The sequence below is a fragment of the Pezoporus occidentalis genome, unplaced genomic scaffold (genome assembly GCF_034315485.1).
Source record: "Pezoporus occidentalis ecotype Australia unplaced genomic scaffold, CSIRO_AGI_Poc_V1 ctg50, whole genome shotgun sequence".
Taxonomy (NCBI): domain Eukaryota; kingdom Metazoa; phylum Chordata; class Aves; order Psittaciformes; family Psittacidae; genus Pezoporus; species Pezoporus occidentalis.
This window is the reverse complement of record NW_026915836.1, coordinates 219,735-243,595: the sequence shown is the minus strand read 5'-3', so window position 1 is coordinate 243,595 and position 23,861 is coordinate 219,735. Positions and strand designations below refer to the sequence as shown.

Here is a 23,861-nt window from a genome sequence, read left to right as displayed (position 1 = left end):
ACAATATGCAAATTTCTCTGCTATATGATTCACCACAGCTCTAACAATATACCTTCTGACAAAAGCAGCTACCTCAACTTATTTTATGCAGCTTATAGAAAAATTTCAGATGTGACCCAGTTATGTCACAACCATTTTCAAAGTGTGATCCTATGAAAAGTAACTATAAAAAAGCACCTTCTTACTCATCAGATCTACTCCCCATAGATAGCCAGGATAAGATCTGCTGACTTGGTTACAAAAATAAAGGCTCTACTACTTACTAAAATTTCTACTAACCTTGCAAAACTAACATAGCTGAGGAGCTGAATTCTTTTACACCTTCAGTGGAAATAATTATTTTACAGTGCAATACAGCTCTGACAGAACTCATCAGAGATTCTAAGTGAAACATTTTAATTAACAGATACATACAATAGAATAAATTTAGCATTCTGTAGGGATTAAGGCACCATTGGCCATTGGAAAGGAATTGTTTTACATTATTACATTAAAACTGAGCATGCTTTATACAGAAATCTAACAGGACTCTAAGAACCTTTCTATGGTGCTCAAGCTGACTTGGAAGAGTTTGACCAGAGTCTGTCCTTTTAAATTCTCCCACTCTCCAGCATAGCATGACCATCGCCAAACTGCCTACTGGCAACAGCGCCAAGCTGACTGATGCTAACTACTAAAACTATGCCAGGCAATCAGGCCAAAAGTCTTGGAAGATGTGGTCTGTTAAGAGAGAGGACAAACCAAAAAGTCAGCAGAGGCTTTCTGTTGATTGTATGGGGCTTTCTCTTAATTCCTTCTTTTGGTAGCAAGACCAGCAAACCAGGCTCCCTACACTGATTCCCTCTTCCAGCCCCTTGTCTACCACACGTCTTTACTTCCCATCTCTCTTAGCCTGCACACACTCATATCTGACTTTCCAGTTGTCCCTTATGCAGCTCACCACAGCTTTTCTTTCTACGACTCTTTCCTTTCTCTAGCGTATCTTTTGCAATCATCCTACTAGGATGAGCATCTTCATCCCCCTCTTTGGGTATGTTTGTGCCTTTGGCCTTTTCTGTATCCCTGGATCTGTATCTTTTCCCTCTGGATTTGTATTTTCTACAATAGCATAGTGACTGTGCTAAGGACCTACAGATCAATCCCAACCTTTTTGTCCCATCTGAAATCCCAATGCCTCACTCACATTTTATGTACGACTCAAGCTTGTTGTGGCTAAAATAAAACACTTCCTCTTCACCTAATAACTCCTGTTTCTCAACTGCTACTGGAGACACCAGCATAAAGTGCTTTCTCTTGATTCACGCATACAACCACCCATTACTTTTTGCCATGAATAACATATCTAATGCACAACTCATCTTCTTCATCCAGAGAACTAAAACTCACTCCTAGACTTTAAACATTATGTCTCAATTTACTAAAATTTTCTCTCTTTCAAATCTTGATAAATGTGATCTAGACCCTCTCACCCATTCAGAGAACTTCAGCAAATATGATTTCCAAAGCCTACTGCTTCAGCTGTGTCACATTTTGAATTAATTCCTCAGGACCTCCTTCCCTTTCCACATCAAGCAAATCGCTGTCTTTACCTCTAACACAGAATCATGTCTATGACCTCTTACTCGGCAGCGGAGACAGCTCCTCTCTAAGCAGCCTGTCATTTCAGATCCTGTTATCCAGCAGCTGGATTGTCAAACACCTCTGCATTTTCTCTGTCCTTTGGAGGAATTCCTGGTCAGCATCTGTGCCATCATTCCTCTTTACTGATTCAACAGCAATGAAGTCTCAGCAACAAGGACCAACTATTCATTACACTGACCAACATCATCTCATTATTTTCTCTTACTCTTCCAGTCATTTATCACTTCTGGTCCTTACTGTAAGCGTTGTAGGCACTTTTGTATTGTGTCCTTACAGTGAGCTCCCAAGGGCTCTACTCCATCGTCAATTTTGGTAAACACAGAGCTAAGCTAGCCTCATCATTAGCATGTCTGCTACCAGGTTGTACTTGGATTAATGAATTTCATCTTGGCCTTCCTCACAAAGCCTGAACTCCGTATTTCATGAAATATTGTAACACCGCGATGCAGCAGAGGCTGTGGTAAGCAGTAACATTACAAATACTGTCTTGGTGTAACTGTAAGGCTGCAACTCCTGCCTTAAGGCTTGACAATGAGAAGTGTTGAACATCCAGGGCTTACAAACAAAAAATGGGTGTCTGTAACTTTAAAGAACTGGAGCCTTCACACCTTGATGGAGACTGCAAGTCTTGACAAGTAAAGCATAATCAGAAACAGCTGAATGTAGCCAACTTGATAAAAATCAAACTGCTCCCTGGAGTAATTACTTGAATTTATGGCCCAAAAGAAGCCTTTTTTCTTTATGAAAACGTACGTAACTTGTAAGTAACTCTAAGTAATGTTTTATGTCAGAGGAACCAGCTTAACTTGCAAGCTAAATTGGAACACCGGTGCAGGTGCCATCTTAGTAGACATAGCCACGCTCAGGCAGATTCCCCATTGAAGTGTTCCTTCCTCCGCCCCTCACTCGCATCTCGCTCCTAGGACGAGGACGTGGAGGTGATAGTTACAAACCAGCGCCCGATCTTTGGCGGAGGTTTTCCGATTACGGACACGCTGAACGCCTTAGGTTTTTACACCTGCCATTTCCAGCGGTGCCCGAAAACAACCCGCAGAGACCGAGCGGCAGCTCCGTCCTGCCTCCGGCCCTGCGGGCGGTGCAGCGGGATACCACAGCGGCGGCCAACAGCCACTAACGGCGGCCGCAATAGTGACTGCCTTCCACGGGCAAGGACGGCCGGAATTGCGCTGGAAGGGGTGCCAAGCCTCCCGAGGAGCCTGCTGGGAAAAGCGGTGCTTCCCGCTGATCCCTTCCGCCGCCGCCAGTCGCACCGAGCTCCCGCTCTTCCCCTTCAGCGAGCGGAACCACCCATACCGCCTCCCACCACAGTGACTACCGGTTGGCTACAGCACCAGCCTTGTGTGGAGTGGCCCATCAGCGGCCCAGGGTGGACTCTAAGAACTATGCCTATGCCTGAGCAGACCCATTCTGAAAGCAGAACAGGCGGACCCCCCCTTTGAGGCAAATGGTTCCTTCCCTCACATATTCCGGCGGAGGCGGAGCGCCGGCGCCTCCCGCCCCCTTTTGCCCTCTAGTGCGCGTGCGGAGTAGCGCGGTGCCCCGCTCACGTGTTCCTTCGCGTCCGGCGGTCATGGCTGCGCTGCTGAGCTCCGCCGGGCGCCTGCGGGCGCTCTGCCCGCGCCTCCTGCCCCTCCTCCGCCCGCCCGCTCCCGCCAGGTGAGACCCTGCGCCGCGGGGCTGCACGGCCACCGCCGGCGGGCTGCGGAGGTGGCGGTGGGGCCGGTCGAGGCGGCGGCCCTCGTGCCCAAGGGCGCTGCGGGCTAGGCCGCCGTGCGCGCCTGCAGCGGGTGGTGCATACTTGGAAACCTTCTCCTTCTTCCACCCTGGCCCTGCCGGTGGGAGCGTTGAGGCCCGGCCCGGCCCGGCCCGGTGCGGTGTTCTCTGGCCACGTGTGCGCGGCAGGGTTAGCTCAGGGTCAGAGGCCGCGGGAGCCCTGGTGGGTCGGTGAGGCCGGCTCGTGCCTTCCGCAGCGGAGCCTCGCTGGGCCTGTGTGAGAGCGAAGGGCACTGTGCTCCGGCGGAGGCTGCTGCCGAGGGACCGGCCGTGCGGTGCGAGGGCGGTCGCAGAGGGGCAGAGACCCTCGGGGATGGGTAGTTGTTGACTGGGGTAACCGTAGAGCTGGAATCCGGGCAGCTTACAGTGACCCTCGGGCCCCGCTGGGGCCGTTATCAGGAGGAGTATCTTCATTCCTTTGCCGTAGTTCCGTCTCTTTCATTATGCACTTAGGGTGGGAAGGTCACCTGTGTGCATTCCTGTCGCCGTTTTGACCACGCTAATCTGTGGTTGATGCCCGGCAGGCAGTTTGAAGACGCAGTCCTTTCTTCTATTTGTTTGTTTGTTCGCTTTGTTTATAATGTTAGTTTTGGGAGGTCTGAGCTTTCTCTCCATTCGCAGTGCACCACAGGTACACTTTTGGGATTCTTTTTGTTGTGGTCGCATACCTGTTGGATCACAGGGTCACTGAATACCGGGTTGGAAGGGACCCCAGGGGCCATCCAGTCCAACTTTTTCTAGGCAAAGCATGACCTATGGAGTGTAGAAATGCAAAAAGCTCAGCCCTGAGTACGTAAGCAAACGTGTCATAATTGTACACTGAAATGTACAAAGCACATTTGCACAATGTACAGACACACTGAAATGTACGACATTTCAGTGCCTGTTTTGCAAAGCACTTTGATTTTAAATCACAGGGGTGATGTTAGCATTCTGTTAGATAGGCAAGCTTATTGCTTCCGTAATTTTTTCCTGAATTACATGTCCCAAGAAGCAGATGATAGCTGTGTCAAAGAGTTTGGTATCTATTTTTTGTATTTCATGCAGCAAATATGCTATTACAGTTACATGAAGCTTTGTGCAAACTTTTTTTAACATTAGGGGTTATTTCATTGTCAGCAGGTTCTCAGATTGCCTGTGAATGAGAGAAAGGTTTTATGACTTCTGAGCCTTGCTTAGATTAGGTTTTCAATTTCCACCATGTCCAGTTTCAAAGCCGTAAAAGAGGGAGCTGGGAATGGGTTGAGATGCTTTCACTTATGTCAAGTGACTTGCAGTGATTATAATTACATCTGTTAACTGGAAATTTATATAAGGTTAAACAGTTAATTATAAATAATTGCTAAATATAAAAGAGTAGCTAAACAGAAGTTTAGACCTGTTTCTTCCAAGGAGATGAAAGTTTGCTGTATTTTGCTGGCGCTTGCAAAACCTAGTGAGGCTCCAGTGCAGGTGGTTGGGAAGGGAATATAATGCTTCTGGTGTGTAAAAGTGTCACCTTACAAACTATTCAGATAGCAGCTGGTGTTCCCATTAGCTGAATACGGGAGCACACTTTTCAGCATTATCCAGTGAAAAAAAAACCTATCACCATGTAGCTTTAATTAGTGCTAGTGACTGAGCTTGGAATTAATCTCTCATTAAATGTCCACATGATGCTATAAACAAAGTTTTGCATAATGTTTGAGAATAAAAAAGCAATAAGTGTACACACTGAGTTTTATGAGCTGACGCACCTTAGTTCAACCAAAGGGAGACAGTTCTTCTGTCCTGTCTTGCTTGTGCCTTGTTACAGGTCTGGTGACCCCTCTTAAGTCGGCATAACTTAATTCCTGGTAGGAAACCAGAACAGTTTTCTGTCATTCTTGAGAGAGAAATACATTCAAGCACAGCACTTGATGAGTTCCAGAGCTAGTTCAGGAGAAGGGATGGGAACAACCAGCAGTAGAGAACTCAGAGAGAGAAGTCTCACCACGAAAATAAGGAAGCTGTTGCTACCTGTACTTGCTTTAGTGCTTATCAAAACCTGTTGATTTTATTCAGTAGTCTGACCAAAATCTCAGGTAAAAGCTAATACAGTTTTCTGCTGGTTCTAGTGGTTGAAGTGTAACAGGTGATTAAATGCTAAAGTTGATGTGAAGGATGGAGTAGACCTGTGCAGGAAGGACCAGGGAACTTGGAAAGGTGTCTGCAGTATGGTTGGCAACAGAATCACCTGTTTAGTTAGCTGCAAATCATAAATAAACTTCTTTACTTTGTGGTAATTCAGCTGGGTTTTGTTTTCCTTGACTGGAAGCTTAATTTCTGAGATTAGATTGTTGCAAGAAGTGATATATACTGAAATTAACATAGGACTTGCTGGAGGGCTAGTAGTGCTTTTTGTCTAGAACTCCATTTCTGGAAATGCAGTGATAATTTAGTTATAACAGCTGGGGTTTGGTACTTGTTCCTCCTTCTAAAATATACTTTTCTCTTGCACTAGGTAATACTCTTCTATATCTTCAAGGCTAAGTGGGGTCAAATGTGGGATAGTTTAGTAATAATGCTGGAAGCTTTAGTTCTCAGGCTAGATTTAGTTAACTGTGTGAGAAGGGTTCTTGTTAGAGAGCACACTCACAAGAAAAAGCAGTGGTATTTATTTCATAGGTTCTAGGTTTCATTCTAAACTGTGAATTACATTGAAGCAAGACTGAGTAGAATACCTGAATTTGTGCATTCTTTCTGTCCAGTAATTTCATTCCTAAGAGAATTTTTCATTAAAAATCTTTGTCTTACTGTCACTTTACTGTATGTGTTTAGGCATTCCCATGCACAACTGGTGCTCTAGGACCAAAGCGTAACATTTATGAACTTAAATGGCACACATGAGTGCACAGTCTAATTCCTTTTTTTTTACTTTAAATAATTATTCATTATTGTTTCTTTCTACTTAAGCCTTAATTTATGGAAATGGACCTCTTTCGAAGAGCTAGAATGACATACGGATGACATGTAGACTTGGTATACTCACAGTTCAAGTCTTGAGATGGTATTTTGAGCATGAAGTGCAGTCCGCTGCAGTAAGTTCCAGGGAATATTGCTAGAGTTCTGATTGGGATAGTGGGGAAACCCACCCACAGTTTTAAGAGAAAATAACAAGGAATAATCTAGCATTTTGCAAGAGACCTGGGTAAACGACTATATGTTTAGGGGTGCTTGGTGTAGTTGCTTTAGCGCTGAACGTAATAAAGCCAGTTTAGTAACAGTAATGGTTACAGAAAAGTTGCAAATCTTTTAACTTCTTTAGAGATGTGAAACAGCAACCATTCACATTCAGGCAGAGATTTTTATCAAAGCATTGTACTGCTCTGATTACTAATCTGAAATTCTAGATTTAATCCAAAGAAAATGGGTTAGGATAGTAGGTATCTGATTGCATTGGATGGTTGAGAAGCATCTCATAGCAAATCGGATCTAAGGCAAATTTCACTTGAGTACCCCTAGTATGAAGTACAAAATATGCTGAGATACATGTCATCAGTCTCATGCCATGCAATTATACCAAAATAAACTATGACAGACCAATACAACAGACTTCAGATCTGCAACAGGAAGCTTTAGTTGATTTATATGGTACAAAGTATTTGCTGGAACTTTGTCCACAGAAGCTTCACTAAGGGAAAAGGTACTTAAGTTTGCTGCTAGTAGCTGACTGTCAAGTATGCTGTAACAAGCCTCTCAACAAGTGTTCATAGCAGATTTTGAATTAATATCAGAATATTTTTTTATTATTCTACATACACTAGGTGATTATGTTATGGTTTGATGTTAACAGCTTGCTGCTGGTGTTGGGAGGAATAGTGCTGGCTCCTTTCTTCCCATGCTGACTACCCCCTGTTGCTGGCCAACTTGTCCTGCTCTAAATCAGGGTGCTCCTTGGACCTGCCACTGGGCTGATTTCATTTGCTAGACTGCAAGGAAAACATTTTTTGACAGATGGACAGGTGTATTGTGTCATTTAAGGATCTGATGAACTCTAGATGCGTGGGACCTCTGGCAGAAGAGAGAACCCTGTTCAATAACTCTGTGATATTAGATGAATGCAGCTTTATTGCTGAGCTGTGCTTTTAGGTGCTGGGTCCTGAAGTTGACACCTTATTGTCCTCAGAAAGGAGGAGACCAATTATGCTCCAAAGACATAGGTCATGAAAGTGTAGTTGAGGAGGAAAATCTTGCAAGCCTTCTGTCACTTCTTCGGTCTAAGATTCCTACATATAAGCTTAAATGTCAGGTTTCAGGATTGTGGAGCTAAGAGCTTATCCCCAAACTGAAATTGTGCTGTTGCGAAACCTGCTTTCTGCAAGATCCGTGTACTGTTCAGAGGTGTGATTGTTGATAAAGTTGGCAAGAGGATACTAGATACAAAGCTTTTCAAGTTGTCCTTGTAAAGACTGTTGCCTTTTGGTACATTGTGTGTGTACAAGATTGAAAGACACTGATGGGATGGGTGGAAGAATACCCTTTGAAAGAATCTTTGGGTAAACCATAACTTAAACCCCCAAATTATTAATGATTTAATGTGGTTCGTCTGTTTTTAATTAGCTGCAAACAAGTTGCTTTTGGCTGTTCACCTGGGTTGGAGCAATCCCAGGCACAGCTACAGGTTGAGCAAAGAAGAGGTTCAGAGCAGCCCTGTGGAGAAGGGCTTGGGGGTGTTGGTTGATGAGAAAATGAACATGAGCAGGCAGTGTGCGCTTGAACGCCAGCCGTATCCTGGGCTACATCAAGAGGAGCGTGACCAGCAGGTCGAAGGAGGTGATCCTGCTGCTTTACTCTGCTCTTGTGAGACCTTGATAGGACAAGGGGTAACGGGTTGAAACTTAAACAGGGGAAGTTTAGATTGGATATAAGGAGGAAATTCTTTCCTGTTAGGGTGGTGAGGCACTGGAATGGGTTGCCCAGGGAGGTTGTGAATGCTCCATCCCTGGTGGTGTTCAAGACCAGGTTAGACGAGGCCTTGGGTGAGATGGTTTAGTGTGAGGTGTCCTTGCCCATGGCAGGGGGGTTGGAACTTGATGATCTTAAGGTCCTTTCCAACCCTAACTATTCTATGATTCTATGATAGTGAAAATATAGAGCTAGATGCTTAATTATGTCACATGAGCAAAATGATGCAAGAAGTGGGCTTTGAATGAAGCGGAGGCATTCAGTAAACTTGCTTTTGATGATACTGAATCAATGCTGTGTTGTAGTGAAGTTTCACAACCTGCACTGCTGTTGCAGTTGTGGTATGTATTTTACTGATGGATACAAAATGTCTATGGGCTTCCTAAGAAGTAGCACCAGCAAACGTTTTCTGCTTTGCTTGTTGCAAATCACTTGGGCGAAGTTCTTAGGTACTCTCCCGGAAACGTGAGGTTTTTCAGTGTATGTGGAAAAAAGCCATACTTTTTTTTTTCCTCTTTTAGAGTCCTCCTGTATCTCACTGAAACAAGGATACAGTGGCCTGAACACTGTGGCCTTCTTTGTGGGTGACTGTAGCTAAGACTGGGGAAATACTGTTACATGAATCAGGCTGTCATCTCAGATGGTATATTTAGTCTTAGATTAGTAAATTTAGCTAATGGTAAGTCTTCAGTGGTTTTATGTACAGTAATTTTAACTATTTTTTCATTATTCTACTATGATCATGGCTTATGGCTTGAGAACTATTTCATACCTTTTGTTTATTTAGTTTGGAAAGAACAAAATATTCAGTACTTGCATTAGAAAAAGCACAGCAGCTACCTTACTATGGCTGTGATAAAGGGAGGCAAATATCCATACAGTGGCTTGGTAATTCTCTTTTTTGAGTGTTTGGAATTAGTCAAGTTTTTTGCCTGGGAGAGCACTGAAACCATCTACTTGAGTTTTGGGGAAGATGGGACACTTTATTCAGACTGGTGTGTAAGATGTGTTCCTTTAGGAAACTGAAGACACTGCCTTTAGTCTGCTCTGGAAATAAGGGAAACGTTTAAGTACTTTATTAGGGCACTGGGATTCTTACCAAACCCTTCAAACAAGTACTGGTTGACTTGGTATAAATTTCCCCATGCACACTTCATCCCTGTGTCAGTTTTTTTTAAGGAGTTTGTCTTCCACTACTTTCCAAATGTTCTAAGATAAACTGGAGGTGAGAACTTACCACTAAATAGCGGGTGGTTGTGTGTGGGATTACAAACGTATAATTAGTTAACCTTTCCTGTGTTGCCAAGGTCTACAGTTTTAACCCTCACAGTTGTAGAGACAAAGCTGAGAAAGGTGGAAAGGTGCAGTTATGTAAAAGCTCCATTATCAGAAGGCTACTTGTAATTTTGTGATTGTGGGAGTAGGAGAGAGATTACTTCATAGGGTTTAATATATCCTTTTGAGCTTCTCTGGGTAGGGACAAAGAAACATAGTTCTGAAGCATAGTAAAGAGAAATACGTTGGGGAAGAATCAGATTGATTTAAACAGATGTGAAGTCTGTTGTTTTCCTTCACGTGCATGCAAAAGATGGTGTTTCATGTGGAGAAAATCTTAAAATGCCGTTTAATACGTGAAAGTAAATACTTGGCCCTCGTTGCAGCCCTGGGAGAAGTATCAACCATTTTACTGTGTAGCATAGCATTTAATTCTGGAAAAAAAAAGTTAATTAAAATAATTGGAGAAACATGACTATGTCATAAGACTATAATCTTAACATCTAGCACCAAGGCATGATGAGAAATACCAAGATCATGCGTGATAAATCCCCCCCCCCCCCGGTCTTACTTTATAAGCTTCTAAATAAAAAAGTTTGTCATGGTATCCTGTTCTAATACTTTGTTACAATTAATATTACAACAGCTGATATTACCAGTGTGATGCCTGATGGATTAGGTGCAGTTGCTTCTTTACTTGGAAAGTGGAATGGGATAGATGAGTCTTTTAAACTTGGTTTTTATGAGTAAACGCATCATGACAAGCAGACTGATTCTCTGTGTATTTCATCTGTGTTGCTGCTGTTAGGAGCTGAAGAAAGGAAGTTTTCCTTCTTGCTGCGTGATGCTTCATGTTTAGCAGTGGCTCATTTTCAGCACTACTTTGGTTGCTTTGTTGCCTGTCCACTTGTATACCAGCTTATATTTCTGCATTGTCCAAAATATACAACTTTGGCCTGTACTGAATTTCCTTTTCGTTCATTTCAGACCATTACATCAAGTAATCAAGATAACACTGAAGTCTGAGGCTCTTGTTCTAAGAGTTTGCCACCTTTATGGTGTAATAAGTTTATTAACCCTTTTGTTGTCCAAATTATTAATGAAATCATTGAATGCTCATGGGTTGTACCAGTCTTTTCCCATTTGGGTCAGGATATAGCTTAATTTAGAATCAAACAAAATACATTCCCAATTTTGCAACAAATCCTGATCAGCACAGTTTAACTTGATATATATTTTGTCTGTTTAAAAAAAACTAAAAACAACTATTTAACCCCTATTTTTCTAACTAAAAGTGCATCGTATCTCCTTGTTCTGATTCCGAGATTGTCAGGTAACATGATGCCAAAAGCCTGTACTTCAGTTCATAATTATTTTTTAATTATGCTTCTGTTTTTCCCAAAGCTTTCATGAATTTTCAAAGGTAATTCCAAAGGACTGGAGATTGAGTAAGATCCATTAGTGTGTCTTAAATATAACGTATCTTATCATTTCTAGCAAGTACTTAGCTGAGTCTTCCCTATTGTCAGCTACACATTTAGTCATGTAAAATGGTTAAAATTTACAGTATGGTTGCAGTTTTAATTTTTGGAAAGCTAAGCACTATATGATCTTTTTTTTTTCTATTTTAGGAGGTATATGTATTTTCTAAAATAATCTTTCCTATATCGAAAAGCCTTTTTTTTTAAATTCCTCTTAATTGCCTGTTCTTTCTCAGCTTCTAAAAATGGAAAGAAGAATTGCACAAGGTTGTTTAAGATTCCTGTTGCATGCTGCTTCGCTTTCATGGGGAGGCTGTGCCATTAGTATCAGTTTTCAGTTTCTGTTGCATTCCTCTGTCCTTCTCTTGATTGATTGAAATCAAACCTCACACCAGGTCCCTTAATTTATTAAGTTTGCATTTTTTTGGTGTTGTCTTTCTTGTCTTTTTAGAATAGTGAGCTCCCAGCATTTTTACTTCCCCCCCCCCCCCCCCCATATTCTCATAAGTTTTGTGTTCTTAGTTGACTGTAGCTTTAAGAACCAGATTCAAGACAGTAGATGCCTGCAACTTCATACCGCTTTTGAAGCCGTAGTTGTTTTTAAGTTCTTACTATGGGATTGGCTCAGCTATTACACAGTGCCTTTAATTGTGATAAAAATGTTATTCTACTCAAGTGCTGAACATGTACAGGTGATAACATGCACCCGAGTGATGCTCAGTTTGTTATACCTCAAAGATGTCTCAAAGATATTGTTATATCTCAAAGATGTTATGTCTCAAGAGAGAGATGCTGTATCTCAAGAGAGAGATGCTGTATCTCAAGAGAGAGATGCTGTATCTCAGAGAGAGATGCTGTATCTCAGAGAGAGATGCTGTATCTCAGAGAGAGATGCTGTATCTCAGAGAGAGATGCTGTATCTCAAGATTGATAATGCCAGTGTAGGTGGATGCCAGTTGGAGTTCCTCAAGTTATTTTATACTCGCTTACTTTTTCTCCCTGTCTAAAACTGGCACTCGGGCTCCCATGGTGCCATTTCTTAGTATGTCTGTAATCAGTGTAAATGAAGAGAAACACCAGTATGATGTTTGATAATATCTGGGAGGTGTGTAAATAGGAATGCCCAGTTCTGCTGATCTTTCAGAAGGTTAAGTTAGTGTATGAAAATAACAGTTCATGTAAGATTATAATGTTTTACAGTGTGTAACCTTATCAATTGGTATAATATACTAAACTGATGTTAGAAATAGCAACTTGCTAAATGTTAAGCAGGGAGAGTTTAGTAACAAATGAAATTTTAGAATCCTCTCATGCTATAAACCAGTGTATGTTGAGCATTCCCGTGCTATTTTTACCTTCATACTGGGTCTGATGGAGCTATGCAGGTGCTTTAAGATGTTTTTGACTCTGACATGTGGAGAATCTTTCAAAGATGACTTTTTTAGTTCAGGACTTAAGAATTATAGATACCAAAATTGTGTATGGTTAAAGTGTGCTATGTGACACAAGGTAACTCAATAACTTGCAAAATACTATAAAACAATAGCAGATCTTAATCTGGAGCACAGGAATTTTGTCCACTTGTGCTTTGCCTGTTAATGGAAATGAAAGTCTAGATGTCTGTTTTACAAAGGCCTGTGTTGCTGCTGGCTTACAAAGCATTTTTTCCACCCTCACGTGAAGTACTCTGAAGAACTTGAAAGTAGCTTTTTATAATGGTGTAAGAGTGGATGATACCATTTTATCTGTATCTTTAAGAAAAAATAAACTTGTAATCAGTAGTTTCATTCTTAGAGCTGTACAATGGCTTGCTCACAGTTGAGAATTACCCTTTATGTATTATTGAAGAGTTGAATTTGTAGACATCTCGTTTGGTTGTTACACCTAAGAGGACTTAATCTTTAGCATTTTGCTTTGTACTGCTGACTTTTCCTAATGATTTCTGTTTTAGGGAAAGTACCCTGTCTGGTTATAGGATGAGGTAGAAGAAGAGGAAAAGGAAGGAAGGAAAGAAAGAATCAGGGAAAAAGATACCCTTGGAAATACTTCTAGTGACAGATGACATTACTAATAACCAAAATAGTTTAATGGCATTAATCTGCTGAGCTGCTTATCACTAAAAGTGGTGTTTCAGTTTCTTGGTTTTCTTCCTGGTTTCTCTGATTTTAGCCACCTGTTCCTACTCCATTTATTTTTCTGGTTCATTGTGGTGTTTTTTGGACATCACGAGCTGTTTCCACTGCAGTCTAATGGAACGGTAATTGTTAGATTTTGCCAAAGTGGCTGAATTGGTATTGTGCCAGGCTAGTGAGTTAAAATAGCTCAGAAGAGGGGTCTGAATAAAATAGAGGCTAGTGCAATGGAGTGGTTGAGAGCCTGCATCTAGGAGGAGGTATCAATGAGACTGAGGGGATCTCTCCTTTTTTGGCAGGTTTTTTTCTTACTCAGTTCTTTCTTCCTCGTCCTTTCCCTAGTCAAATAAAATGCAGATTATTTGCTGGACTCTGAAAAGTTCTTCAGAAAGAAACTTGGGATTGGCCAATGTAAAATTTGCCTGCTTGAAAAAGGTAGTGCCTTTCTCAAGGTAGTGGTAGTGACGGTCGTCATTACTAAAGGATTTTTTAATGCCTTCAGAAATCAGACATCTTCTGTTTTAACTGTTCTCACAGCCCTATTATGGAACAGATTCTGATTCAGGCTGGTTTTATTTAAAGAATTATGCTCCTAGAACTGATGGACTGCTCAGTTATCAAACCATTCTTTCAAACCGCAAGGAAACAAGTGGTGTTTGGGCTACTTCCTACTCACAAGAGGCAACCAGATGGTAAACCACCAGTCTGATTTTCCCACCATGATGATACGCACCCACCTTATGGTTTTTTCTGTCATTTAGCAGATTGCTGCCAATGCTGCTGAAGCTGTGAATTGCCAGAAAGCTTTTTCTCCTCTATTAGACTTCCACTCCTAAGGCCTTAAACTAGCACTATCTTTTGATGAGAAACTAGCCAGCAGATACACCTGTGAAAAAGCTCCAGGGTGGGAATTGGTTTGTAGAGGATGCCAGCTCTCCTCGCTTTTAGGCTGCTGTCTCAACGAAATGTGCAGTCATTACTGCATAAGACTTCTAGCAGCAGGGAATACAACGGCTAGTTGTTTGGGGAGGTTTTTCACTAGTCTAGAAAGTTTCCAGGAATTTAGCTGATGAGGAAGGGCAGCTTCAGAAGTTGCTGAATCTTCTTTTTGCCTCCAGCATGTATAACTTCCTTTGTATAGCGTTCTGGAGGAGCATGGTCTAGAGTTATTCTGTGAAGTTGTAAGGACAATTGAGAAGAGACTTCCAAAAATGCTTGTGTGTAATGATAATTTTACCTGCACAGGCTGTTCACAGTTCTGCTGTGGCAGAAATGCTATTTTTTTATTCTTATGTACATCAACTTGTTCTTTAAAGGAAACAATAAAATGGGCAAGCTTTTATTGTTTAGATAGACATAAGAACACTTTTTCATTATGCTTCTTGTTGACAGACACTATTTTGAGAAGATAAATACTTATCATGGAATGTTTTGGGTTGGAAGGGACCTCTAAGCCTGTCCGGTTCCAACCCCCTGCCATCTGCAGGGACACCTTCCACTAGACCAGGTTGCTCCAAGCCCCTGTGTCCAACCTGGCCTTGAATGCTGCCAGGGATGGGGCAGCCACACCTTCTCTGGGCACCCTGTGCCAGGGCCTCAGCACCCTCACAGGGAAGAATTTCTTCCTAATGTCTCATCTCAATCTCCCCTCTGTCAGGTTAAAGCCATTCCCCCTTGTCCTGTCCCTACAGGCCCTTGTCAAAAGCCCCTCTCCAGATTTCTTGTCAGCCCCTTTAGGCACTGGAAGCTGCTCTAAGGTCTCCCTGGAGCCTTCTCTTCTCCAGGCTGAACAAGCCCAGGTCCCTCAGCCTGTCTGCAGAGCAGAGCTGCTCCAGCCCATAGAGCATCTTTGTGGCCTCCCCTGGGCTGGCTCCAGCAGGTCCATATCCTCCTTATGTAAGGACCTGAGTTGGATGCAGTACCCTAGGGAAGTCCAGTGTCGATGTTTGGTTTACATTGCAGTATGGCAGCTTCACACCCATTAATGTAAATCCTGACGAATGAGGAATGATCCTGTTGTTCTGTAAGCTGTTGTTGTCTAAAACACTGGGCTCTGTAGTGACTTTTTTAACCGAAAAGTATGATTTGCTGTGCTGTGGAAGAGTTGTCTGTGACTGTTCTTGGAGTGATTTTTCAGAAGCATCTGAGATCTTTTGAGAAGCTGTAATGGGACAGTCGGCCTTCAAAGCACTTGGTGGTTAAAAAAGTTTATTTTTGTGGGAATGGCATTTGAACCATTTAACTTGAGGTGAATCCAGCTGAAAATCTCAGAGCTGTCACTGTGAGAAAATACAGATGACTATGTATTTTTAAGTAGAAAGACACTGAAATGAATCACCTGTATTTGTTTATATATATCAATGTGGAATGTTTTTGAGGAACTATTCATCAGCAAGAAGTGCATTGTCTGTTTGACATTATGTGCCTGTAGTTGCAAAATGACTCACAGAAGCGTACTCTTTTTGTTTTTGTTTTTATTTAAGCAGAAACACTGTGCACCAAATAAGGTTCCTCACGGTTGCACCTCAGCAGGAGGGAAGTGTTAAAGAAGAACCAGTTTCAGACGTTCCAACCCGGCGGACGTGGCAGTTTGACTGGGCATTCAACAAACTGGATAACTCCGTCAGAAAAACTGGCCGCATCCCTAAAAGTCTCCTACTAAAAGTCTTTGATGAAATCTGCAAAACGGGTAAGTTGCTTCCATTTAAAACCAAAGGAAAGCTAAGTTTAAGGCAGCAATATAACTGTACATCAAACCAAGGAAATTAATTGAAGGAGTTCTCATTTATATTTTGTCTGTACGTGTTATTTAATCTCCTACATACGTTGATGCACAGACTTAAAATGCCTTAGAGATTATTTTGCTTTGAATGCACACATTTACTACTTTTTCTTTTTGCTTTGTCTGTGATTTTTTTAAGTCTTATAAAACTTCAGCGTACTTTTAAGGTGTCTGATTGTACTGCCTTGCTTATTGTAGATTTTTAATCTGGTAATGTTATGCTTTCCTCATATAACTGTTTTGGGCATTCCCTTTTACACAGTATATTTTTTTAAACACCTGTAATAAACCATGCTATCCTTAAGAGGTTATTTGTGTTAAACCGGCACTGTAACAGGGAAATGTCGAGGTGATCCCCAAGTTTCCCCATTCCCAGGTAGCTGTGATACTCAGGACAAGAAAGTTTTATTTTTTAAGTAAACCAAAAATAAGCAGCTGAGGCATTGTTAATTCTGACAGATTCAGTACTTTTTTGGCTAAAGATAGCTAGACTGCATCAATATTTTGAGAGCCAGGTACCACAATTGGTAAGGTTTGGTACCAGTTAAGATTGGTCAGTGGAGATATTTGCTAAATATACTAAGTACTACTGCTAATATTTATTAGTGATAGCATGTATTGTTTTGTATTAATTTTAAACTTTGCTCTGGACTGCTAATGCCTTATATAGCTGGGATTGTGCTTTTAAGTCTTGTGGTTTACTATTTAAAAGCTGTCTTCGCTTCATGCTGTCTTTCTTTTGAACTTTCTAGTGTTTTCACTTGGGGTATTCTTCCTGATTCTGACAGCTTTGTCTTTTTTGGGTATAAGTTTATAATTTGTGGGTGTGGATTGGCAAGAATTTTGCGTCCCTAAGCTTATTTGCAAATCACAGTTCTTCATGATCTTTGGTTAGTTGCACAGGTTTTAGGAATGCGCATTAAGAAAAGAGTAACTACTTGCAGTGGTTTCCTCTGGTTGTGTAAGTATAGTTAAAAGTGTAGAACTTCACAAGAGATCTAACTAGGATGCCATAAGAATAAATTGCATATTTCCAGATGAGAAATGCAGTCCTTTGTTATTAATAATGTTGAAAACTAACCTAGCGGAAGTGTGGGAGGTTAGTAACTCTTGATTTCTTAAAAAGACTTGCCTGCCTTTGTATTGTTTTTCCATTTCTAATTGCAACACAAAAAATGCCCAAAGGTGCTTCCTGTATGTGTAGTCGTGCATCTTTCCATAGTCATACTGCCAAACCTTTTCCTGTTTCTTCTGCCTTTCACAGTACTCTGTCACTAGCATAACACTGGTGGTGTGAAACTGGAGATGTGTAGGTGTTTTTGTTGCATGAACCAATCGTATGCAGGGATTAAAAAGTTAAGTCTTAAAAATGTCATAGTCTTAAACTATGCCATAAACTGTGATTTCTCTCACTACCCCATTATGTCGTGGGAAGTTCAAATCCCCTCTTGCAATTTGAACCTGCCCTCTCTCAGTGTTTTAAATTACTTGTTTGCTTTCCTCATTATTGCTTATTTTTTTCCCCACTACTGTTTGTGTTTCTTCCTGCATGAGTTTACACAATATCAACAACCTTTCTGCTGTAGATTGTGCTCTTGCATGTAGTTTACAATAGTTATGTGGTATCTTAGATTTGCTGGTCCTTTTTGGTACCTGAAGATCTAATTCTAGATGGTGTATAGCTTTCTGGTGTTGATGGGTTTTTATTTTATTTTGCTGTTATTTTATAGCTGTTTCTACAGCTCTCTGTAATTAAAAATTACACGTACAGCAATCAGCAGCAGCTGGAGATACCTCTACTGGCAGCAGCTTCTGCCTCTGTGCTGAGCTGTACAGAGCTTTGGAGTGTTGGCATGATGATTTAGAAGTAACTTATAAAACGTGAATGATGCTCTTGACTTCAAGTAATATTTATTGGCAGTCTTTGTATTTCAAGTCTCCCTGTACATCTCTGAGATAGAAAACCTTACACATTTTTTTTGTCATTTATGTTGATGCAAACATTTGTCTTGCTTCTTGTTAAATGAAATTACTTTTGCAATGTAACTTTCTCTTTGATAGGAAACAAACAGGCAATATTTTTTGTCCCCTTCTCCCCTCTTTAACACTATGCTGCTTTCTAAGGAAACTCAATTTTATTTGAAATGGTTGGGTTTGCTTATGAAGATGAGATTGAAAAAAAATTTGTCTCCAGATTGCTGTGTAATCTGTGATACATGTGGCAGCTCTGCCTTACTTTGCCTCAGGAGTAGTAGTGAAGTCCAAGAAAGGCAGATGAATTTATAGTTACTTTTTCAATATTCTGGTGGTAGTGCAGAAGTCGGAGATGATAAATATTCCTGCAGGTTCCTTCACTGTTCTCTAGGTGTGGACTGTCTCATATTGGGCATGAGGAGAAGTGGAAATACAAATTTCAATGTGGAATGTCTCTGAATACCAGTTTTGTGATAGTATGGAAGTGGTAAGAATTATTCTGTGATGTTAGAAATTGATCAGAAAGTTATGTCCCTGTTAGGATAAAATGATCTACAGGACTTCGATTGGGAAAGTAAAATACCAGATCACCCAAGTTTAGTATTTTGTGTTACATCTTTTAAAATTTCTGCTAAGCAGAGATCATTATTGTACTAAATGGTATGTTTTATTGTGACTCTTTTTCATGATAGTGCATAATAGCATCATCATTGTTTAATCATTTGGGTATCCTGATTTGTAAAATCTTCAATTGTGGAGAAGATGGTATTCTATACAAAATGCTTACATATTTCAGTGGGTCAAATTAGAATCTTATTTTCTAATATTAAATGCATAATTATTTATAAAGACATTTGTCATTGTGTTCCACTTGCAGGGAGTCCAGGGAGTAACCAGGCCTTGCTTTTGTTGAGAAGTTGTGGTGCTCTTTTACCAGAGTTATTGTCACCTGAAAGAACAGAACTAGCCCATGTGATATGGGACAAGATGAAAGAGCTGGGTAGGTTGGTTTTGTTAGTCCCTCTTCCAAGAACAGCTGTGAGCTTCAGTTACTTTCTTTGTAACAGAAGTCTGAATGTGTTTTAATAATGTTTAAATGTTAGGTTATAACAGCAAATACACATTACCGAATAATCACTAGGTTTTAATATTCAGGTGAGAGACCTATTTCCTATTCTGGGAGTTATACTGACATCTAGGGGTGTTAATAATAAATCTGAAGATTTTTCTTTCTTGTAAGGTGCTTAAAATGGACTTTTGCTTTACTTTTATTATTGTAAGAATGCGTTTTACTTTTCTCGATGTCAGCTGTTACCTTGTTATCTGGTGGGCTGAATACACCTAGTGCTACCAGCTAGTTTATCAGATGATACTTTAATTATTTATGTATAGATGATGAGTAGGTGAACTGCTTCTTGATAGCAGTGTTAGTGAATCTGTATAATAAATACAGCTGCAGAGACTGAAATAACATGCACACAAGCATTCACGTTACTGTGCTCTTATGTTTCAGCCTTTATAAGCGTGTGTGCTGTTAAATAGATGCCTGGTATTTTAAAGGTGGATAAAAGGAAGCAGTCTCATTGTACATAAAGATCGTACAGAATAAAGTTGATACGAAATTAAATACCTGAGAAAGCTATAAAATAATGTTGAATTTAGAGAATCTGCATTCACTGACTGTGGTTGAAATATTTCCTTAGGTGCTGTGTATGATGCAAGCCATTATAATGCTTTGCTTAAAGTCTACCTTCAGAATGAGCACAAATTTTCTCCAACTGAATTCTTGGCCAGAATGGAGGGAGCCAATGTGCAGCCCAATCGAGTAAGTACCCCTTTATGACACCTTCATTCTTAATAGTAGTATCCATTTATTGGATAGAAATCATTAACTTGCCCTTTCTGTTTTCTGTAGGTTACATACCAAAGGTTGATTGCTGCTTATTGCAATGAGGGTGACATTGAAGGAGCAAGGTATTCTTTTGTGTTTATGTTTAAAGGGATTTTCACAAAATCTGTATCTTGTATTCCCTACTGTTAATGTTAACACTTGTTTCAGTGTAATTCTTATACATTGAGCAAAGCAAAGAGGGGGTTTAAGTATGTTTTAACCAAGTACTGAAGAGCAGCTTCTTGGAGACAGCAGGAATCTGCGCAAGCAAAATAAGAATAAGTGATAGACCAGTGTGATCAAATCAAGTCGTATTCAGGTTGCTCAGAAAATAACTTGCTTTGTCATTTCTAGAGCCAGCGTGAAAAAGCCTAAGGTTATGAAGGCTTACTGCCTAAGTAAGAAAGTGGCTATTGGGAAAGGCATTTGACAACAAAGTGGGCTAAGGAGCAAATAGCAGTAATTCTGGTTGTTGTGTTTGTTATTACGCAGGGCTTCCTGTCTAACATTTTAATCTTGGGAAGTTTACACTGCAACAGTGGGAATGCTGGGCATAAGAATTAAGTAAAAGGAAGATAAAATCTAAAAAAAAACCCCGAAACCAAACAAAAACCAGCCCCACACTTGTGTCTGTGTATTTCAAAGTGACAAATACAATTCATCTGAAAAAATGAGGGTGACCAAATCATGAGCCTGTTATGCAGTGTCCCCAGATGTAATTGCTCAGTGACATCACGATTTCATTTCGTTTGGTCATGCAGTACTTGTCCAGCAGAGCAGCAGTATCTCACTAGTTTACCTTTTCAAAGGGAAAAAAAATCTAATCATTCATTGTCTTGTATTTTGCAGTCGGATTCTTGGATTTATGAAGAACAAAGATCTTCCAATCACTGAGGCAGTATTCAGTAGCCTTGTGAAAGGTCATGCAAGATCAGGGTAATGTTTAATACCTTTTTCTTTTGTTTTATTTTTACTACAATATAAAGTGATATGGTACAGAAAAAAATACGTGCCACAGAATAGTGTGATGGTTTTGAAGAATAATATGTAGAAGACTGTCTTTTCAATTTTGAAGCAAAACTAGGCTATTCAACAAAGGAAGTAGATATTTCTTGTCTGAAAATCTTGCATTTCAAGATTAATTACTGTACTTTTGTACTGTTTGAAAAATAAATTTGCTCTGCTTAGTTTGGAACTTTTTCAACTGTAAAGTTGAAAGAGTATTTTAAGTAATACAGTAATTAAAAGATTTGCATTTTCACCTTTCAGGATTCACTCAGTTAAAGTAAGTTTCTCTAAGCTTGTTGCTGTTTCCAATTCTAATTAATAAGTAATTGTGGAAGTCACAATAAACATTATTATAATTAAATCTACTGAGGGTCTTTCTTGTGAATTCTTTTAGAGATATTAAGAGTGCAGAAAATATCCTTTCAGTGATGAGGATGGCTGGTGTGGAACCAGGTCCAGACACCTATTTATCACTGCTGAATGTGTATGCTGAAAAGGGTGATGCTGATAGCATGAAAAAGGTATTTTAAGTTTGATTTTAAATAATAAACTTGATTGATCTCTTGTTCAGTTTAACTTTGGAATGCTTTCTATCCATGCAGGAGGAATAATACTGAATTTTATAACTTGTTTCTTCCTAGTCTGCAGCAATTAAACTTTTTTGGTTATCTGAATAGCTGGAAAACTGCCAGCAGTCTCATAGTTTGTGAAAAATAAGTTTCTTTCTATAGTTGTCTTTTACTCTGAGAAGATAGATTTGTCAGTGAGTGGTTTAATAATTCAGTCTTTTTTTGAAAAGAGCCAAATAATGCATGTGAGAGATATGTATTTATTTATGAAAATAAATAAAAAGTACACCTTGATTATCCTGCTCCCATTGAAGCCACTGAATCTTTCCACTAATACTGATTTATTGAGCGTTCATACCAATAACTGAGGTATTGATGAAGTACGGATAAGATAATGCTGCCTTACAGCCCTTTGTGTACATGTTTTTTTTTCTGGTTCTCTCTTCTACATTTTTTTAAATCAAAGAACTATTTGGAAAGGAATGCAAAAAGAAAACTGGTTTCAGTTTAATAAGTAGTATCAGGAGGAGTGGACCAAATCAAGAAAGAGGATGTGGAAAACATCACACTGTTCTGTGACTTACAGATTATATCTTCATCAACCATCCTCTTTCCAGACATTAACAAAAGATTGATTAATCATTCTCCCCTTTTCAATGTAATTTCTTTTTGAAAGTCATCTCACAATGAATCATCTCAATGAAAGTCATCTGGTGCTTTAATATGTATTATTAGATATTAGGGAGAAACTGGTATATCTCCCTTTTACCTGTTTGTTTTTTACAGTCTAAAGGTGTTTTTGAGACCCTCTCTATAGATGTTGTGTATTCTCCCTATGGTATTCCATGTATCTAACCCCATGGTTTTAAAAGAAGGAAAAAAAACACAGCTTTTTGTGATTTTATTTATTTTTTTTTTTTAAATGTATCCTGAATTGGGTCACTTTGGAGTTTATTAATGTTAAATTTATTCTGGTTTACAGACTCTAGAACAGATTGAGAAGACTGAAGGGTACCTTATGGACAGGGTTTTGATGCAGGTGATTTTTAGCCTTGCCAAGGCTGGGTATCCTCAGTACATTGAAGATATTAAGGAACGCATAAGATTTGAGAAGGAGTTAATTCCAGGTATGTTCTTAGTTGCTACAACAGTGATTACTAGTCTGGGTGGAGAGGGAAAGCATTTTCCTTTCTTTACCCCAACAATAACTAATGTTACCGAAAACAGGTAATTTTGTACTTTCCTCTTAAATACTTAGGGAAAATAATACTTTTGCCATTAGTACACTTTAAATCACAGTGTATAAAATTTTCATATAAACCAGTCTTAATTGCTTAAATACAAAAATTAATCAATTTTTTAACCTTATAAAATTCATTAAGATTTTATAGGAAAGCAATTAAGTGTGGAGTCCTTTCCTCAAGCACTGTTGTAATTTCTGTTGTGACTGCTCTTTGTGACTAAACACTGAGAATATAGTATTCTTTATCCACAGTTAAAGTCACTTTTGGATCCCACTATGCGTAATCTGATTGATAGCTGTTAATTATATTTCATCAGTTTTTTCTTTTTTGACATGTCTGCAAATGTGTATCCTTCTGTTATTTAGTATCCTTCTGTCATGCTGCAGTTGTGATGCTTCTGTAAAAATTGGCGTAGTCTTCTAATGGGAAAAGTGAATTTCTTTGATAAATGTAAATCTGGAAAGGGTAGTCTCAAATTGGTTCAATATTTTAAGGTATTCTAATGAAACTTGTAAAACTTTTACTAGCTTTCACTAATTTTAGTGATTTAGTATGAAAATAGTTACATGCACTTAATTTTGTTCTTTCTGTTTTTCAATTGCTAGATGCAATGAACCTGTGTTTGACTCTGATAACTCACGGCTTCGAAGATATAAGTTTCCATATTTTGAAGTCTTTTACCAGTTTCTCACGTGATAATGTGGACCAGGGTAGCTTCTTCTTGCAGCATTGTGTAAACAGAGATATGGTATGCAGAATAGTAGTATTTTTTCCCTCATAGGCTAATAACAGTGTATTATGCAACTGTGAAAATGGAAAATGGTAGAGTTTTTTGGTACAGTTCTTAAAGAATAAAAAAGGATTTTAGTATTTCATATTAATTTGTATAATAAATAGAAATTCACACAGGAATTGTATTTGGCATATGTAATATCTGCTTCCGAAACATTAGAAGAATCTGACATTCTTAATAATTTGAGAAATTGAAAAATTAATAATTACTTTAAATTATTTGCAGCCAATGAACAAGCTGAAGCAGTTTTGTAAGGAGTTACAAGAAGCAAAAATGCACTCGGCACCACTGCCATTTGTTTTGCGTTGCGCTTTGGAGGCCAACAAAGCAGGTATTCTGCTCATTTAATTT

The 23,861-nt window shown here is 39.6% G+C and overlaps 1 protein-coding gene across 2 annotated transcripts in view; it reads left to right on the top strand.

Annotated features, from left to right (window-relative positions):
• The first annotated feature begins 3,171 nt into the window (after positions 1-3,171).
• The window catches only part of LRPPRC (leucine rich pentatricopeptide repeat containing), a 90,678-nt gene continuing 69,988 nt past the window's right edge, over positions 3,172-23,861 (top strand). Inside the window, exons 1-10 of one of the 2 annotated variants that reach the window (XM_062636963.1) lie at positions 3,172-3,318; positions 15,736-15,938; positions 18,883-19,005; positions 19,709-19,830; positions 19,921-19,979; positions 20,746-20,832; positions 21,299-21,425; positions 22,456-22,600; positions 23,323-23,465; positions 23,736-23,841. In XM_062636963.1, coding sequence (XP_062492947.1) covers positions 3,233-3,318; positions 15,736-15,938; positions 18,883-19,005; positions 19,709-19,830; positions 19,921-19,979; positions 20,746-20,832; positions 21,299-21,425; positions 22,456-22,600; positions 23,323-23,465; positions 23,736-23,841 — 1,201 coding nt within the window. In that variant the 5' untranslated portion in view covers positions 3,172-3,232. Of the gene's footprint in view, positions 3,319-15,732; positions 15,939-18,882; positions 19,006-19,708; positions 19,831-19,920; positions 19,980-20,745; positions 20,833-21,298; positions 21,426-22,455; positions 22,601-23,322; positions 23,466-23,735; positions 23,842-23,861 lie in introns of both variants that reach the window. The other variant, XM_062636962.1, reaches the window with a different exon arrangement.